This window comes from Chelonia mydas, chromosome 3 (assembly GCF_015237465.2).
Source record: "Chelonia mydas isolate rCheMyd1 chromosome 3, rCheMyd1.pri.v2, whole genome shotgun sequence".
NCBI classification, from domain to species: domain Eukaryota; kingdom Metazoa; phylum Chordata; order Testudines; family Cheloniidae; genus Chelonia; species Chelonia mydas.
In genome coordinates, this window is record NC_057851.1 from 62460675 (window position 1) to 62481791 (window position 21117).

The 21117-nt window shown below is 41.0% G+C and overlaps 1 protein-coding gene across 1 annotated transcript in view; it reads right to left on the reverse strand.

Annotated features, from left to right (window-relative positions):
• ME1 (malic enzyme 1) overlaps window positions 1-21117 on the reverse strand; it is a 330426-nt gene that overhangs the window by 167681 nt on the left and 141628 nt on the right. Inside the window, exon 4 of the mRNA XM_037894397.2 lies at window positions 9675-9750. Within this exon, the coding sequence (XP_037750325.1) occupies window positions 9675-9750 (76 nt within the window). The remainder of the gene's footprint in view (window positions 1-9674; window positions 9751-21117) is intronic.

Below are 21117 nucleotides of genomic sequence, written 5' to 3' on the forward strand. Positions count from 1 at the left end.
ATGTTGCAGCAGTTCGGCGTATTGACAGGGGAGCGACGTTAGACAGGACAGGTAGCCATGGTTTTGGAATCGACTGAAGGGTTCCCGTGATGCACCGCATCACTGTATTTAGCTGTGTCAAGTCATGTGTGGCTGCAAGTCATATTACAAGTCATGTGTGGCTGCATCTGCTCCATATCGGTGCACAATATTCAGCTACTGAATATATAAGTGCTATTGCAGATGTTCGCAACACTGATGCTGATGCACACCAGGTTGGACCTGCTAGTTTCTGGATTATGTTGGCTCTCATTTTTATTTTTGCAGCTACCTTCTCAAGGTGATCATAGAAGGAGAGGGTGCAGTCGAGTTTCACTCCAAGATATGTCGGAGTGTAATCGTGTTGCACATTTTTACCACAGAAATCTACTTTCAGAGTGTTTTTGGCACTCTTATTATCAAGATGGAATGTACTTACTATTGTTTTTCCAGGGTTTGGTTTGAGCCTCCAGTTCCAGAAGTATTGTTCCATACTTTGGAGGTCCTCAGTTAATGCTTTCTCAATGTCATGGAGGTTTGATGCTTGGATTGTCATGGCAAGATCATCTGCATATCCAAATGTTCGTGATTTAGTTGGAGGCATGTCACTTATGTAAATATTAAAGGGGGTTGGCGCAAATACAGAGCCTTGTGCTAGCCCACTGTTTATGATATGGGGTGAGCTGGTCTTATTATCCAGGTACACCCGCAGGCGTCTGTTACTCAGCACGGTCCACAGCAGGCAAAGTGTTTCGTAGCAGGGTATAATTTTAGGAAGTTTCAGCATCAGGCCCTTAATCCATACAGTATCATACGCAGATGACAGGTCAACAAATACTGCGCCAGTCTTTAGGTTTTTTTGATAGCCAGCCTGAATGTGAAGTGTGAGTGCCAGAACTTGGTCACAACAACTATGTTTTGGCCGGAAGCCTGCCGACAGTACAATGGTGTATTCTTTTGAGGATGATACGTTCAAGAAGTTTATAGGTTGTACCTAATAGAGAATTTGGCCTGTAGCTTCCTGCTTCATCAGGGGGCTTTCCAGGCTTCGGAATGGCAATTACCATTGCCTCATGCCATATTTCAGGGATCTGTACTGTCCTTAAGGTAGTGGAGTACAATGTTGCTAGCCACTGGAGTCCTTTGGGGCCAAGATGGTGGAGGAATTCTGATGGAATACCATCAGGGCTTGCAGCCTTCCCTTTTTTCATTTTTACTTCCCCGATGCTGAAAGTGGAAGGTTCTTCTCAGGGGATTGAGGCAAGTTTTCGGTAAAGTTGTTGATACACTTCTCTTCTTGTGTGCTTATCATGTGGTCCTTTTGTGTTCTCCACCAGTTTGGAGGCAATTGAATTTGGCCAGATATTTGGTGGCCAGTACTCTGTGGAATTAGCAGTCCCAAGACATCGTAGTAGTGTCCAGGCTTGATGACTTGAATGTGTAATGTAGCCATAAAGTGTAGCAGGGCTTTTGAAGTATGAGAGCTCCTGGTCTGATTGTATTTCCAGAGCAACTCCTGCATCTCTCTCGTCCAGCAGGGAGTTTGCTTTTTCCGGAATCCTTGGGGAATGTTCTTCTTTCCTGCTACTTTCAGGAGCCCTGCAAACTGTTGATAGCATTCTGGTCTTGTTGGAATTCTTGCAACAGTTTTATCTACAGTCTGTTTTTAGGCATCCCAATCAGCTTTAGCAAAATTCCATTGTGGTACTTGCTTCGGAAAGAACACAGAAATTTCTATGCCTACATAGATCATTATAGACCTGCATTGGCTGTTTGGAAATGCTATGATGAGAGTGTTTAGACACGAATGTTAGGTCTGGATCGTACCCACATTGCCAGTGGCTTGAATGGAATGTCGATTGTTGTTTTAGTTCATAGACCAGTGAGGATAGAAAGCTGATATTGCTGCCAGGTGAATCTTGATAGAGAAAATGGCTAAGGCCTTGCTGTTTCAGGTGCAGCAGACAGTTGACTACACGTTGGATGGATGAGTGTATCAATGAGACCCCGGTCTGACAAGTCCAGATACGAAACTGCTTCCATTTTGACAGTTTGCTGGCCCTTGTGAGTGCTTTCTGCCACTTAGTAAGATCTGGAAAACTTGCTCTGAGCAAGCCTGCTCACTGAGATTTAGCCTTGGAGCTTCCAGGATGTTAAATTAAGGGATTGCAGGTTCAGGTGGAGCAGCTGACTGTGATCTTGAGAAATCAAATCCAAGTGAGATTTGATTTCCCACTGAGAAGTCCAGTAGCACGGAGAACTAGTGTTGGCTGGGTGACACTGGGGATATTAATATAATCTGGGCATGATCCCACTTGATCTTTAGTAGCACTCTGTATAGGAGTGGAATTGAGGAGAAATTGTAGTAAAGCTTTTATGTCCAAGGTAGCAGGAAGGTGCCTATTATGGAGCTTGGACTGTGGCCTTGCAGGGAGAACTGTTGACATTTTCTGTTGGACTTGATTGTAAATAGGTCTATTTGGGGAGGCCCCCAGTGCTGGAAAATGCATCTGGTTACATCTGAGCAAAGAGACCACTCATGGTGACTCAAAAATAACCTGTTCAGGCGGTTTTCTAGCTTGTTCTACACCCCTGAAAGGTAAGAGACCTCAAGGTTGATTGAATGGGCTATGCAAAATTCCCACAGGTGAACTGCTTCCTGAAAAAGAAGGGATGAGCAAGCTCCTCCCTGCCTGTTGAGGTAAAACACTGCAGCGGTGTTGTTTGTAAGAACAAATAGGATTCTCCCCCTGATATGAGGTAGGAAAGACTGACAGGCAAGACAAATTGTCCTGAGTTCTCTGATATTGGTATGAAGAGTGAGCTCCCTTGAGGACAAAGACCCTGAGTTTGGAGGGCCCTCAAGTGAGCATCCCACCCTAGAGCTGACACATCTGAGACCAGTGTCACTGACTGTTCACAGAGGAGAAAGGGAACACCCACACAAACATTGAAAGGATCCAACTACCGATTCAGCAAAATTAGAATCTACGAAGGTACCGTGAGCACAGTGTCCAGATGAAGACAGCTTGGCAAGTACAAGGACTCGAGCCATGTCTGGAGGGGCTTGAGGTGTAGCTTCACGGGTCATACTACATATGTGCACAAGGCCATGTGTCATACGAGCCTCCTACAGTTTCAGGCTGTTGTGATTGAAACTTCAGGTCTGTCATGAGAGACTAAATAGATTGGAATCTTGCCTCTGGGAGGAATTCTCTGGCCTGGGTAGAGTGCAACACAACTCCTATAAACTCTATCCTCTGTACCAGGTAAAGGGTAGACTTGTCTGCATTGATCAGTAGGCCTACAGCCTTGAAGGCTTACTGAATGAGTCATATGCTGGATATAACCTGAGCTTTGGACTGGCCCTTGACTAGCCAGTCATCCAGGTAAGGGTAGACCTGCACTCCATGTCTCCTCAGGAACTCTGCCACCACGGCCAAATACTTCATGAACACCTGAGGAGCAGCAGAGAGGCCAAAATGAAGCACCGTGAACTAGTAATGTGGGTGCTTCACTACAAACCTGAGGAACTTTCTGTGCCCTCGGTATATCGACACATGAAAGTAGGCATCTCTTCTATTGAGTGCAGTATACCAGTCTCCAGAGAGTGAATAATGGATGGCAGGGTGACCATGCAAAATTTTATCTTTTTGAGATATTTGTTGAGCTGGTACAGGTCTAATATAGGTCTGAGTTTTCCCTTTGCTTTTGGGATTAGGAAAGAACGGGAACAGAAACCCTTTCCTCTTAAATTCTGTGGAACCTCCTCTATGGCTCCCACCTGAAGGAGAGATTGAACCTACTGAATCGGAAGTCCTTTGTGCAAGGGGTCCCTGAAGAGCAACAGGGAGGGAGGATGGGAAGGAGGGATAGAAATAAACTGGACCACATATACCATTTCTACAGTGCCCATCACCCAGTGGTCCATGGTGATACAAGACCAAGGACTGAGGAAATGGGAAAGGTCGTTTGCAAACAAGGAAAAACAGGGTCTGGCATCTGGAAACTAGTATGATGTCCTCAAGTCTCCCATAAAACTGCCTGTTCAGAACTCTCTGGATGGCTAGGTACGGCAGGCATTGATTCAGAGGTAGGAGAAGGAGGTGGTCTATGCTTATAACCTTTACTCTTTTTTTCTCTGCAGGTCCTGTCAGACAGCTGGAGCATGATGTCGGAGGAGATGCTGTGGCCTGCAGTGCTTCCTGGAAGAATACCCTTGAGTCCTTTCACACAGGGAGCTCAGTGTCAGTCTTCTCTGAACAGAGAGTGAGGATCCCTCCAAGAGAAGGTTATTATAGTCTATTGGACCTCCTGTGAGAGCCCAGAGGACTGCAATGAGGAGCTCCTACACATGGCCACTGCTGAAGCCATTGACCTGGCAGCCAGATCAGCCACATCCAGAGCAGCTTGCCGTGAGGCCCTCACTGCTGATTTCCCCCCATCCATGAGAAGGAGAACTCCTGCCTAGCATTTTCTAGAAGGATGTCTTTAAATTTTAGCATGGAGTCCCACACATTGAAGTCATACCTGCCCAAAACTGCATGCTGGTTTGCAACCTAAAGCTGCAAGCCCCGAGTAAAACAAACCTTCCTAGCCAAACCTTCCTAGCCTAGTCTAACTTGTTTGAGTCTTTTGATTTTGGGGTTATCCCCTGATGTCCCTGCCTTTCCCTCTCATTGGCAACAAATGCTACCAGGGACCCCAGGGAAGGGGGAAATGGGAGTAAAGGAACTCATATTTGGGCGGGAACATAATACTTGCATTTGGACCTTTTTGAACTGAGGGGAAGAGATGCAGGGGTCTCCCATAACACCTTAACTGGGTCCATAATGGCCTCATTGAGAGGCAGGGCCACTCTGGAAGGACCTGCAATGGCTAAAATATCAACCAAGCAATGTAAGGATTCTTTTACTTTCTCCATCTGTATGCCCAAACTTAAGGCATCCCTCTAACAATTCTTGGTGTGCCTTATAACCATCTGGGGAAGGCAAGTTGCCCCCTCCTGAGACTGCCTTGTCAGAGGAGGAGGAAGAAGAGGCCAGCCGTGGCTGTAGATGCTCTTCTTCCATTTTTTGATCCACAGGGTCCATCTGAGCTGGCTTTTGATATCTGTTATCGAGTTTGGGACTGGAATCAGGAATGGGTGCTTCCCAGTAGGTAGGTGCCGCACACCTTTCCGAGGCCACCAAATAGGAATGCCTGGAATATGATCTTTACATGGAGGGGGGAAACCCCAACCATTCCAAAAAAGCCATTGGACAAGTGTAGGCCCCCAGTGACCTCCTGGCTAATGACTCGATAGTACTCCTGTGACCGGATCCATGGAAGGATGGAAATAACTGGAGGAGGGATAGCAAGAGCAACTCTGTGGTTAGGAAATGTAGGACCCTTTGATTCAGAAGAAGATGACTCTCCTTCCACTGAGCATAGTTCCAGATGGTGCCAGCAACCAGTGCCAAGGTGGAGAGGCCTGCAGAGAGGCAAGCATCATGGGTTTTCCCTTTGATGGTATCGAAGGGTACATGAGGCTGGCATGGTACAGAGTGCTGTAAGAACCCTGCTATGCCCACCAGCACCAATAGCATTGACTCTTGTATTGCCGATAATACTGGCACCATCAGGGTCAGGAGGTTCCAGGTAGCTGCAAACACCTCTGATGTGGTCGGTAACAAGATAGTCGGTACAGTGTGGTGCAGTGTTGCAGATGTGGAAGGTGGTCCTTCTGGCTCTGGACTCAACTGAACCTGCCAAGGCACCGAAGTCAACAGTGCTGTCTTCTGCAGTACCAAAGCAGAGGAGTGCTTATACTTAGACTGCACTAGCTCAGGGTACTCCTAGGACTGGGAGAGATATTGTGTGCTTGGACAAACTCCAGATCCATGAAATTGTCTGAGGCACCTGAGTCCACAAGCACTTCTAGGTTGGTGTCAGGCATCGCAGGGTGCCGGAGCTGGAACCAGAGAGGGAGGGATGTGTTGGATTCTGATTGGCCATCACCAGGTACTGATGGACAATTGTTGGTGTGGACTGCTGGTGAAAAGTGAAGGACACCAACCCAGCCCAGATTCCCCTATCAGGGCTGGGGCATGGCATGCAGATCAAACCTTGACAGGGCAGCTTGATATAATGTGCACTGGTTCCCTGCAATATAAGCATAGGTCCGATACTCAGCATCGATTCTTCTCCATGTCAGAAAGGTGGGGCTGGACCTGGTCAACTTGCAGGGGTTCAGATGATGGATAAGGAACTGGTGATGCAGGGGCCAGAATCAGCAGAGCTGATGGAAGCCAGTAGGAACTTCTGTTTACCTGGATCATTTAGCCAGGAGGTGGTCGATCTTGATGCATAGATTGACTAAGGCATCCAGGCCAGAGAGGGATCCCACCCATGCCAGTTCATCTTTAATGTCATTGTTTAACCCAAGTCAGAAATTATAAAACTGGGCAGCCTTGTTCCTCTCGGTATCTACTATCAAACATCAGAACTCTGCTGCATATTTAGCAACTGGACAGCGTCCCTGCCTCATCACTTAAAGCATGGCTTCGGCCATATGCTTACGACTTGGGTCATTGAAGTTTACTGCCATTGCCTAAACTAAGTCCTCAAATAGTCCCAGAAGTGGGCTTGATTTCTCCAGGACAGGAGACACCTAAACCACAGTCTCCCCAGTAAGCAGGCTGATAACCATTCCTACTCACGCTTGGCCGGAGGAGTACGACTGCAGGCATAGCAGAAATAGGAGATGATGACACAGATTTAGGAACCCAAAATTTGTCACGACTCACATTGAACTTGTCAGGTAGGGGGAGCTTAGGCTCAAGGATAGCAGGGGTCACCACCTGAAAGTGGTGTGGCTTGAACTTGCAGGACTGTATTCTGTGCCTGCAGGATGGCAACCTGGACCTGCAAGATCTGTAAGACTTCCACTATCTCCATCAGAGAGATATTGGTCTTTGTAGGATCCATGCTCACCACATCAGCTCTAATTCTCTAACTGGTGTTGTCTTTTGGAGGGAGCAGTTCAAACTGTCAATGACTGGGATGTGGGCTGTTATGCCTACCAGTTACAGCAGGAGTCAGGCCCAGTGATTAGAGCAGAAGTCGGTAGCCAGGAATCAGAGCCCAGTGTCAGAGCTGGGGTTGGGGATGAGGTGACAGAGAAAAGGGTCAGAGATGAAGTATAAACTGAAATCACTCCTCAGCCTCTTGGGTTGCCGATCTCTGTTGGGCTGACTCTTTTCAGTGACCTCCACAGCACCAGAGTTCAAAGTTTTCCTTTGGGTAGGAATGGGAAGTTTAATGGGGACCTCCCAGGCAGTCATGCTTCTCTCTCCACTCTACTCCAACAGCAGCCAACCCCAAAAGTAAAACTCAAACCCTTTGTCTCTGAGTTCTGGTAGTTGGTTTTCGTAGTACCTTCCAAACTGTTCTATTTCTGCCCTGGACTCTTGACAATCTGGGAAACTGAGTCCTAAGCCTCTGTAGCCATTTCTGTGAACCCCCTAGAGGCTTAGAGTAATATGTCAGGAACAACCAACTCCAGAGAGGGTAGAGTTCAGAAAAGACTAAGGGTGGATGGGGGAGTCTGATCTGTTTGCAGTGCTGTTAGGGCAATTAGGGGAGCAGGGGGTGTTGAGAGGCTGGTATCCCTGCTGAGGCAGTTAAAGTTGTGGTGTGTTGTCTGATTTAGTGGTTAATTCTCTCTCTCTGGGTGCAAAACAGATTATATGTACTATTAAATGCCTTTATTTTTCATTTTCTCACTTTTGTGTTTTTGTGATAGGTAGGTTATGTATACCTCAACCTTACTTCATAACCTTACTTTATAAGCAACAGTGTTCTTGTGCACTAATTTAAAAAAGATGTCTGTGGTAACTCAGGAAATGCTTAGCAAATGTTGACTTTTAATGGTTTCTATTGTAACATTTTAATTGCAAGCAACATTATAATGTACCTGTCCTTGCTAAATCCATTTAACCTCTCCACATTCACATACTGTATGTGTGTTTCTACATATAATACACGTGCAGATGACAGATATAGAGAACAAGCAAATAGTTAAAAATGGTGTCAACACACATGCTGGAAATGGAAAAAGAAACCAAAACATTTGTCTGTATTTCACAAATCAGTGCAAGATTAAAGCTGCATGTTGTGGTAAAATCTCCACCAAATGTTGCTGTTATAAAACTATTTGAAACAAACCTTAAAGATCACATATGGAAAAATATGTTGCAAAGTAGTTCTAGTGTATTCCAAGTCAGTACATTTAGATTGTTTCCTGTAAAACTCTCATTCACAAGCCAGTAGAAATGAACGTATTACACTCAAAAGGATAACTTGAACATCTGTTAAGTTCAATTTTTGTTTATTACATTGTAACCAAATCTGGTCTTGTAAATTTAAATAAAGGACATAGGTTAATGATCACTGTGTATCACACAAACACACTGTTTACATGGATATTTGGACCATTCAAATGTTTCCTCATTAAGCTATTTCAGTGTGTTTTTGAAAAAACAGCTGTTAAAGTATTTCTAGGAGGCTTTACATGGTATAAAAGCATCTATAAGTATTTGTTCACAGGATATGAACACTCACTGACCTCAGCAGCACATTTTTTAAGGGCTCAAACAAAAACAAAAAAATGGGATAAAAAGGAGATATACTCCAAAATAAAATATTAAGTAAAAAAGAAATTTCTGCACAAAAACCTGGGCATTCCTGTTTAATCAACAATAATTATTATTTTAAAAATGAGACTAAGCCTGAAAGCAACCTCAGGATACAAAACAATATAATAAAATGAATACCATCACCTCCCACCATCTATTGCTTACAGAGGTACTTTGGTCTGCAGATCTCAAAGTGCTTTACAAAGACGGGCAAGCACCATTATCCCTAATTCACAGCTGGGATAAGATGGAGAGAGCAAGAACAATAGAAAAGGAGAGAATCCCAGTTTATAATGACAATTTGGATCAAACTGTATTTTCCAAAAGTCATCTACCATTGCTTATTGATGCATTTGTCACTCATTTATACTAAAGTATGTTCAGATTTTAGGATCAGAATAGAAATGATTTATTTGATAGTTTAAAGGAATGAATAATTTTCACACCTTATTCCATGACAAACAGCTGTAGGTGGAGAATAGAAACAGCTTGTGGGAGAACTCTTTAGAATCAATTATTACTGAAATTGCTTTGACTGTAAAATGCTTAGCAGAACTTTCTTTATAGAGAAATAAAGAGAAGATGTCATATTTGGGAGTTAACTGATCCACATGTAGAGATCATTCAGATGTAAATAATTAAATCAATCCATATCATATTCAAAAACAAATGAAACCTTTAAATTACATGAGACTGAATATAATTGGCAAGTTACCAAGAAGTTCAATTCTAAACAGCAAAGGAAGCCCTAACACATAGCACAGTTTAAAAGCCACAAGATTCTGCAGCTGCAAACTGGAAAGTGCCTTTGATACAACAATGATACAATGATTTAAGAAACCAATAGCAACTAATTAATACCACTATACCACCTAATTTAATTTGAATTAAAAGCAGTAGCTAGTCAAAACATTTGAGCCACAGTTACAAAGATACAGATCAAAAGCAACTTTGCCATGCAAATAAAATTGAACTTACCCTTATGGCATCTTCAGGCCACGATTTAAGCATTGTAGCAATGTGCCCCTGGTCATGGATGGTGATAAAAAGACCTCTGCAAGCAAATAAATAAATATTTTGCATTTCTACATTATATGAACATTTATTTAAAATTTTTAGCATTTACTTAAATGTCTATTTAATTTACTCTGTATCAAGCAGCTATGTGTTAAAATATCTGTATATCATAAAAACAATCACAGGACAAAATGGAACTCTCAATAACCACCTGTTTAGAGATGTAAGCCTGTGAGAAACACTTCTATGAGCTAAATCAAAAAAAGTGTTTAATTTATTATGGAATACAATATTACTTTTAAAATTGATTCAGCACTCAAAAAGTTAAGATTGCCAGATTTGGCCACTCAGGTGTAAACTCTGATTGATTTACTTAAAAATACAGTATTTGGCCCCATGGTTAAAACAGATAAACCAATATTAAGAATAAGACTGAACTTAAAACATATTTTAAATTGTTTATGCATTTCATAGGATGTTTGTCTGAAACTACAAAATAAGATTAATTCATGTAGCATATGATATAGCCACTTTTCATGCAGATCTAAAAAATATATTTGGCAGACTGAAAAAGAATAGGCCGATTCCTATGAACTAAAGTATAAAGTGTCCATGAAAAGCTCTAGGTTAAGTACAAATTATAAGAATGCAGGAGCAATTGCATACATTATTTAAAAAAATAGTCCACCAGCCTATAGGGTTAGACATCCCCTTTGACTTGTGTGCAACAAGGGTCTGATACTACAAGCTTTGCATATACAGAACTTGCCTTGGGCCCCCCAAAAGAGGAAATATCCTGTAGTTTTGAATGTACTCATAATTTTACTTTAGCAGAATGCTTGAAAATTGTTATTTAGCACTGCTAATACAATGGAACTTATACTAATGAGCTACAAGTGTTATTTTAATTCACTATTCACTGATTTTTTTTATCATCCTACAGCCCTTTTTCAAAATTACCTCAGCTGCAATGGGAGTTATATGCACATAAGAAATGCAGTATTATCTCATAACCCATGTGAGAGAGTGGGTGAAATCCTAGCTTTAATGAAGACAACAGCAAAAGTCTCATTGACTTCACTTTTAAAAACCATGGAGAAAATGACAAAAAAGAAGATTTCAACACAAGTTATACAGGATTACACAGATTTCAATACAAATTACACAGGAGTAAGGTAAAATTATTATAAAATTTGTCTTTATTACAGAGACAAGAAAAACTATATAAACATTTACTGCACATGGTCTCACAGTCCCACTGCCACCTCCAGGCAAGTGGACCCAGGGCCATAAGGAGTCAATGGAACCTCACAGATTTCACTGGAGTTCTCATGGGTGCAAAGGGATCCACCATCATGGATGTGGTCTGAGGAAGAGCTCTGTGTAAATTCAAAAGCTTGTCTCTCTCACCAACAGAAATTGGTCCAATAAAAGATATTACCCACCTTGTCCCTTTAAGATATTTGGGACAATTACCTATTATATACTATCAGGTAAATATTTAAACCTTTTAGATCAAGTTCCTCCCACACAATAATAGCCCAAAATATACTATGAAACGTGTTCCACTGATCCACCAAAATGATCAGGGCCGGCTCTAGGTTTTTTGCCACCCCAAGCAAAAAAATTCTTGGCGGCCCCCTCCCTTTTTTTTTGGCTTTTACACGTTTGCACTTTGCAATGTTTTGTTTTGTTTTGACTGTTTAAAATTTTTTAAAAATGAAAACAGCGAATTTGTAGTTAGTGAAATAAAACAATTTCCTACTAGTGTATTCATTTAATTTTAACAAAATCACAATTACAAACAATTTGGGTTCAACTACACACTGTAATGAAAAACGTTAGTGTCTTCTGGTGTGCCCAGTTTCTCATAAATTAAAAGAATTTATATGAACTGAATTTTTCTGGTTTTTATATTTGCGTAGTCTTTTAATAATTCAGTGAAATCTAAATTTTTTGCAATGGTACTTTCAATTGAAATTAACGTGAGTCGTAACAAACGATTTTGAGACATGGTGGACCTCAAATAATTTTTTACTATTTTCAGTTTTGAGACACTGCACTCACCAGAAGCCACTGATACTGGTACTGTTAAAAGAATGTGTAATGCTATAGTAGTGTTTGGAGTGAGGTGCTCGGGGCTGTACATCCCGCCCGCGGGCCCCCAGCCTGATCTCAGACCCAGACCCACCTCTGCAGAGGGGACAGTAACCAACAGAACGGCTGGGGGGGTGGGCCAGCCGTGGGGGGGGGCGGACCAGGGCAGGACCCCCGCGCTGAGCCCGCCGCCCTGCCCAACGCAGGGTCTCATTGGTTGACTGAACGGAGCCGGGGGGAAAAAAAGGATGGCTGGAATGCTGCCCCTGGAAATGTGCCGCCCCAAGCACGTGCTTGCTTTGCTGGTGCCTAGAGCCAATCCTACATATGGTAAGCACCTAGAATGCATTATATTGACTAAGAAATGGGGAATAAGTATTTCAGGTGGTCAATACATGCAGGTTTCACTGTGCTTTGGGTGACTAATAAGTGACTTTTTCCACTCTGTTCCAAAATATAGTCAATGCATTATAAGACGAAAAATCACTCCCTTCCTAGTGTTTGGATTTGTTTACAAAGAAACTCATAACAGTATAACAAATTCCATCCCCTGCCTTTGCAGCTCATAGAGTTCCTCCTAGATGACTGTCCAGCTTAGACCTTCTCTGCTCTAAAAGACACTCACTTATTCAGAGTCAAGTTAACAAGCCCCACAGCCTCAGTAATATCTATCAATGGTTCCATGCAACTGAATACTTACTAACTGGATGAGTCAACAGAAAAATCCTGCCAGTAAAAATACACAATGTAGGTCTCTCATAGTCCTGCTTTACTTTAATTTTTAAAAAGTTTTAGAAGATCTGTCAATATACGACATACACAATACATGCTACTCTGGTTACAATTAATTTGTCTTTTTCTTCAAAATTTCTGCAAACACTACTTCTACCACAGATCTCCTTTGTTAGCTAAAAGGATCTTTCTATAAACAGAAGTTTATATATTCTTATATCACACATTATCATAGTGTGTTGAACATACTGTATATATCTGATTGACCTGACAATATTGCTTAAGTTCAAAAATTCCTAACCAAAGGAAAGATACAATACATTCTGTTTTCTTATTATAGGAAAAACAGGCAAAACTGTATGCATTTATAAATACAAAAAACAAATAACAAATTCAAAAATCAACCAAGGACACATAATGTAAGACATGACAATAAAATACAGGATAGAGAAGAAATTTGCAGCTTGTGAGTTAGTATTGCATGTGTTAACCCATAAGGTTTTGGTTTGTTTGTGTTTTGTGATGCACAGCACAGACATTGTTATTTTGTAAAACTTGTAAATTACTGTGTCCGTTTTATAAATCACCTAAGGCCAATTAGTATTGCTTAAGCATTGTAAGCATCGTGGAGTTTAAAATTACTTTTGAGTATAAGAACACCAAAGAAAACAATTAAAAGTGTAAGAAAAGAGCTGTATAGCCATCCTTCTTTTAGACTTAAACTGACCTAACATGTCTGTGTTAAATGAACCAAAAAGCTGTATGGATTTTCTAAAGAGCTTGAGTCCAGCCCAGAGTGGTAAAGTGACCTTTCAAAATCTGTGGAGCAAGGTCTCATTGGAATGGATTCCTTGACGGGGGAAATAAAAGCAGTATGGGTGCTTAACCGATGACATTGTTAAAACATTTGTAAGGAACTTTGCAGAAGTATGCCGTATTCATTTTAGAAATCTGTTCCAGTGGGACAGCATCCAAACAACAATGACAAATAGGGATCAAAATGTAAACATAAGAGTCATACCCCAACATTTTTTCTCCCCTTTTTTCCTTCTTGCTTCTTTCCACTTGTTTCTGAAGGCAGCATTTCTCTGACTGTCCAGATACCCATGGTATTAGAGAGAGAATTTTCTCTTGCCTTTTTCATTTCTTGTCTCTCTAGCTGTATATTCAGTCTTCTCTCTCCTTTTCTTCTCAGTGATTTTCTCATCTCCCTTTTTTCTCAGACTTTCCAGAATCCTCTTCCCCAAATCACTCTTCTCTAACACCTTCTTCCAAAAGCAGCTAGTTTTAAAGTCTAATGCTGATCGCAAACCAGTTTTACATTAATGTAACTATAACGCTATATAAGGGGATATTCAGAGCATACTGCTCGGGTTGAAACTGTTTTGACAGTTCCCTTTGTGTCTGTTAAGGGACAACTGTCTCTTAACTATGCAGTTCAGCAGAGACCTTGCCATCCTCAATGAGACACATTCAGTCAGAAAAACATATACATTGTAACCCTGCTCGAAGTTCCCAGAAATGTGGGCTAGTTTGAAAAAAAATGAGAAGTTTTCATCCTGCAGCCAGTTATCCTCATGCTACCATCTGAGAAAGGAATATCAGAAATTTTAACACTATGTAGCTGTAACACCAGATAAAAGGAACCCAGCAATATTAAGGTCTGAGAGTTCACTTCAAATGCTGCCAGCATGAAACCCATTCATTGTATAAGGTACCTTTTTGGACAGAGCCCAGTATCTCTGAAAATACTGTTTAAAATCAGACGCCTTTGGGCTATTTAACCACTTTTTTTCTATCCTTTGAACGTAGATGTTGACTCATCAGCCAAGGTGTTCAGTCAGCACTTGCATCCCCACATTAACAACCCATATCATAATACAGTTACATTTAAACAAAATACCATGGCAAGATCCTTGGCCTCATTATGACTGCTTTGGTCATTTTAGTTACTTCGGAAGGACACAGGGTTGGTGGTTGGGCAGCTCCATATGTGCTTTACTCCCATTCAGATGTGCACCTAGTCAGTTTAAATTAAGTAAAGTTTAAATTAAGTAACAGTAAACTGTTCACAACTGCATAACCTGCCTGTACCTACTACAGCAATTGTTTAAAGGGAAAAATAATATTAGGAAACTATGTATTTTAACCTTCTTAATTAAATGTCACAGCTAGAAACAAAGAGGAACAGCAGCACCATATGGTTAGCCAGTTCTTTGTTGACCTTACTGCCCTGTGGACCAACAGTGCACACATTCCCATTCCATTTTCTCCTTCCTCGCAATAGCTCAGTGAGCCCCGTAGGGTGGGTCAGAATCAATGGAGCATTGATTGCGGGTTGGAAGTTCATTTGTACAATAAGCTCTTCTCCCTGATTAGTTCTGCATTACTCACCTGTGAAGCAAATTCAAATCTACATAACTCTTTGCTCATTGGGTATGATTGTCTTGAGAATCAAGCACCATAGTGAAGAGTCAGCACATATGTTATTCTATTGTACTGCCTTAACAAAAGGTAACAGGGGTTCAGGATTTGATGCTCAATAACTGAGTGCACACAAAAAACTATGTTAAAAGAACATTATTAAGGTTTCAAAGTCAAGCACTGAAAAGTTAGGACACACCAGAATTAAGGCAACCTGTGAAACCTTAATTCACCCCCCTTGTGCTTATGGATTATGATACAGTCTTTAATCATAAGATCAAATACTATTTTTTCCACAGGACCCCACCACATTTAGTCCACAGATTGGACAATGCTCATTTAATAAGCAACTATTTGATATTTTATTTTTTCCTCATTATTTTCTCCCATGCCTTATCTGATGCACACTGCTCAAACCCTGCTCAGAAGACAGAATTTTAATTTCCTCCTGGGCTTTTCTATGGCACTCATTACTATAATATCTATAATATGCTGTATCGTCACTATAATATACTGTAAAGAATTTATTTTCACAACACTCCTGTGAGATGAATGGGTATTATTATCCCCATTTTACAGATGGCAAACATACACAGAGGGATTAAGGTCAAAAGTTACTGCTAACTTTGGGTGCCCAATTTGAGAGACCTAGCAGCTGATATTTCAGAGTACTTAGCATTTTATACCACTTTATATATTCAAGCACAGCTCCCATTAACTTCAGTTGTAGTTATAAGATTTGTACTTCTGCAAATCAGGCCCTAAAATCTCAAGTTGGGTACCCACAAAATTACATACAATTAGTGACCACCTCTGAAAAATTTATTTTAAACGACTTGCCTAGCATGTCATAAGAATTTTATAGCAGAAGGCAGAAAAAGATCCAATTCTCCAAGGCGGCATTCAAATACCTTAATCATCAGATCATACTCTCCCTTACTGCCTTCCTCTGCCTCATTCACTGCACACCTCCCAACATCTGCAAGAAATGAGATGGAGTACTACAGCAGACAGCCTCCTTCAAGTACACAACCCTGATTCATGCCCACAGCAGAGTGGAAAACCCTAACCCTAACCCTCCATGAATTTATCTAGTTCTTTTTTGAACCCTGTTATGGTCTTGGCCTTCACAACATCCTCTGGCATGGAGTTCCACAGATTAACTGGGCGTTGTGTGAAGAAATACTTCCTTTTGTTTGTTTTAAACCTGCTGCCTATTAATTTCATTTGGTGACCCCTAGTTCTTGTGTTATGAGAAGTAGTAAACACTTCCTTATCTACTTTCTCTACACCAGTCATGATTTTATAGACTTCAATCATATCTCCCCTTAGCTGTCTCTTTTCCAAGCTGAAAAGCCCCAGTTTTATCAATCTCTCCTCATATGGAAGCCGTTCTATACCCCTAATCATTTTTGTTGCCCCTTTCTGAACCTTTTCCAATTCCAATATATCTTTTTTGAGATGGGACGACCACATCTGCACACACTATTCAAGATGTGGGTGTACCATGGATTTCTATAGAGGCAACATGATATTTTCTGTCCTATTATCTATCCATTTCTTAATTATTCCCAGCATTCTGTTCGCTTTTTTGACTGCCACTGCACATTGAGTGGATGTTTTCAGAGAACTATCTATAATGACTCCAAGATCTCTTTCTCAAGCGGTAACAGTTAATTTAGACCCCATCATTTTATATGTATAGTTGGGATTATACTTTCCAATGTGCATTACTTGAAATTTAATGTTGCTAAATGCAATCTGCCATTTTGTTGCCCAGTCACCCAGTTTTGAGAGATCTTTTTGTAGCTCTTTGCAGTCTGCCTGGATCTTAACTATCTTTAGTAATTTTGTATCATCTGCAAATTTTGCCACCTCACTGTTTACCCCTTTTCCCAGATCATTTATGAATACGTTGAATAGGACTGGTCCCAGAACAGACCCCTGGGAGACACCACTATTTACCTCTCTCCATTCTGAAAACTGACCATTTATACCTATCCTTTGTTCCCTATCTTTTAACCAGTTATATGATATGCCACAAAATGCTGCAACTCCAAGTACAACTGTGGAATACCTACTGGCTAAATATCATATTGGCATGCTATTTCTATATCTTTAACAGAAATAAATAAGATAAAAATAATAAACAGGCAACTTTTTGTATTCCAGGGACAAGGGACCCCGACCAAGACCTAGACACTGTACAAACACAGAATACTAAGCAGTTTCTCCCCTGAAGAGCTTACGCTATAGACAAGACAAAGCATCAAGCAGTAAGGCTATAACATACAACCAAAGTGAATAGAGTAATGGTTTGCAAATGTCATTTTAGTGCCACAGTTTTTGTTTTTGTTATGGTTTTGTTTTGTTTTTTTCATTTCTCAGGTGGGGTTCTGTGGGAAGGGATTAACTAAACTAAAAGCCAAAGAAAGGGAGAGAGAACACAGAAGGGAGTGAGTAAGGGCAACAGAGAATGCAAAAGGGGGGGAAGGGGGAACATGAAGGGCAAGTGAAATGAGGCTGAAGTGTACAAAGAGCATTTACACCCTGCTCATCTCCTTGGTAAATGAAGAAGTGATAATAGAGATGGCAGAATTCTCATATCGGGCTTGATACTCTGCTGTACCCAAAAATCAGTGGGTGCAGCTTGAGGGGGCACAAACAGGTTGCTGATCCATGATCCTAAATCCAGTTTATGCTAGTACAGTTCCAGAACATTTTTAAGCAGGCTGGGGGCTGCAATTAAGTAAATCTACTGCCTACGGCTCCCAAGAAGAGCTGACCAAAATTCAGGATTTTTGGTTTGTGAGAAATTTCAAGATTTCAAAATTTAATTTCATTCCAAATCTGACCAAAACCAATTTTTTCAAAATTATTATGAACTTGAAATCCTCTGACACATCGTGTGTTGGAAACAAAATATGCTAGCTGGAACTGAGAGCTGCAGACTCAAACTGACATGCTTGTAGCTGGAAGGCCTGAGGTCTCCAGCAGTCCACCAGGCAACTTGGCAGGGAACCAGGCAGGGCTCCAGTGGAATCTTGCCTGTGATTCAACAAAAGTTTGCCAAATCCCAACTTGCTTTCTGAGACATTTCAGGTTTAACAAACCGGCACTTTTTCATGAAACATTTGTCAGAAAATGTTCATCAAGCTCTAGACTCAAAGGGTCATCCATCAGCCAGGACAGGAATTGCCACAGAGCAGTAGTGCACTTGCAATGACACCCCCCCACCCCCCGATGCTGGCTCTACAGCTGGGAACTGCCCACAATGCAGGATAGGAAATGGCTTTGTTTTCTTGGCCCTTTGAGCTGCCAGAGCAGTACAAAAGGGCTGGGAAAGAATCTGGTTTAAATGTTTTATTAATCATGCCAGCATATTTACTGGCTAATTTAGAATGTCAGATAAAGATTTTGTGTCAAATTGATAAGCAGCATAAGACACTTTCTATACTTGTCTATAGTGTATCATCTCCGGCAGAAAAGTGACTAGGAATGAGACTCTGGAGTGGATAGGCCACAACAAGGTGGACACTCAAATTAAGAAGTACTAACTCATGGGTAGAAGCAGTAGTTAAATATTGACCATATTTTGCTAGGATATGGAAGGGAAACCCTCATCATGAACACATCTGCTTTTAAAAAAGGGTGGAGGAAAATACACAGTATAAATTCTGCTGGTCTTTTAGCATGCATATGTACAGCTGCTTTCTAATTAGACACTTAAAAATAACAGCAGCAACAACTACAACAACAAAGAAAGGGCAGAATCAAGCTCCTAGAATTCTCCTGTACCCATGTTGAGCCCAGCCTAGTTTAGAAGTCTTTATTGTAAACACACGTTCTGAAATTTGGAATTTAATGCACTCTTCACAAACTGAACTGAGACTCCCACCAAACTAAACAGACTCCTTAAAGGGAGTTATGTATATTTATGTTTCCTTGAGGGCCAGTATAGACTGGGACCACTGGGGCTTCCAAAGGTGACTCATCTTGGCAGTAACTAATAATTGCTGGCTCTAAGCTTGTTGTGGGAATTACTTTTCAGATAAAAAACTTCTTTTTGGACCAGACCCTGGGGTGTTGCTGATCTGCACAGAGTAGTTTAGCGTGTGTATGCGCAACGTTGGCTTAAAACTTACCTTTGCACCTACTTGATCCTGGTACAGCCTCTGTCAAGGACTGGTCCACTACACCAAGTTAAAGCAGCCAGAGAAGTATTCTAATTTATGCCAACTGCAAATAGCCAAGAGAGACTGAAACTACAGCCAAGGACCAGCATGGCACAGGAGCACCCTAGACATGCCCCCTATCCTTCAGTCATACCAGCAGAAAGGAAGGGGACTGACATAAGAGCCCTTTCACCAGCTAAGCATCGCGGGAGGTGATCCTCCTTGAGCCAGTTATGTCAGTACAAGGGCCAATTGTACTGGGAGTGTGGTACAAAAAGGCTATACTACATGAGAGAATCTGGCCCTTAGTTTAGTCACAATAAAGTAAAAAGGTTTAAATATATTGTTTATGATATTTTAGAGTGGAGATTATTCCAGTGACAGCTCATTAGTCTATTTTCCATTAAAATGTAGTTTATAAAAGGATATATGAATCACAGCAATAGAAATCGTCCTTTTTCATTCTCTTATCATAATGGGAGGTACTCACTAAGACTTCTTTAAAAATTTCAAACATTTTCCAATGGAACAAAGTTCAAACTTTTCTCATAACCCGAAATATTTTAACAAATACACTCATAAAGAGGATATAGAGTAACAGAGGTAACTTCCCCATGCTGCCTAAAACAACAACCTTAAAAAACACTAGTTCATAGAACAGCTTCAGTTCAATTCACCAATGTTTCTCAGTCATCACCGGCCAGTTTCCTGTATGTTTCACCTACAAGGAAGAGACAAGCTAGTCCCTTAGTTCCTGTAATGCAATCCATTATATATTAGTGTTTAAAAGCACACAGAGGAAGTGGATCAAACCTCTGTAAGTGTAAATACTATACTAAAAACTGTTATGAATGACCATGCCCATTAAACGAAAAGTGTGTTTTGTTTCAGTTCAGCATTATTTTCTGTTCTTCATAATAACCCCAAATTTTAAACGTGTCTTACTTTTTTCAATCCTTTCTACTGAAATTCATCCCCATGCAGAAAATTGGCACAAGGCCTATGAGCCAGCTATATCCCACTAAGCCCCTATTTTGAAGAATTAAATGGTTCGTAGGCCTTATCCCAGCCCTCTACCCTGCATCCAGCAATGTGGAAGACCCCAGCTAGAGAAACGTGGACTTTAAAGTACCAAGCTGGCCTCTATCGCTTCCAATCTATAGTCAAAAAAATATCACCAAAACCAGAGTGCTGGTAAGAAACAAAATGAAGGACAAAGGCAGAAAACACCAGTCATGAGAATAAAAAAGTTATAGATAATAGATTGCAGACTCTTGAGATCTGGGAACATGCCTCACTGTTTTGTGGAGTTACATACTAATGGATGATAAGTAATAATGATAATAATAAAGGACAACAACAGGCAAGCAAGAGAAGGATATCAAAGCTGCCTGCAACAATTTATAAATATAAAATTCTTTTGATCTGATATGTTGTCTAATTTATGAACATTATACTGTTTGATTATTATTGCGTTGTTTGCAATATGATTACAAGGGGTTAATTCAAGTAGGAGTGGATTGCATGTTCACAGAAAAGTGGACAATAGCTTCAGATAGCTCCAATGACTGATATTTAATGGACAATGCACATGTCAATTGTTTTGAAGTTTTACCTCACACCATACTGAGTTCAACAGCTAGGGAACAGGAGCAGCTAAAGGGAGTTTTGAGAGGGAGTTTACAGGACTAGATAAACTTTACATTCTTTAAACTTAAAGCCAAACACATCCAACAACAACAAAGGAACGAGCTTCAGGAGTAAAAAGAGAATGCAGGCAGAAGTCCAGCAACAGAGTGGGAATTATCCAGTTTATTGTACCCAATGCAGCATGTATGATTACCTGCCCTATGGGCAGGTGACATATGTGTACATTCGGTGCAAGGAGCTCCTGCCCCTCAGAAACTGTGTATGGGCTTTGGAGATGAGAGTGGCTGAACTGGAGGATCTAAGGCAGACAGAGAGGTACATAGATG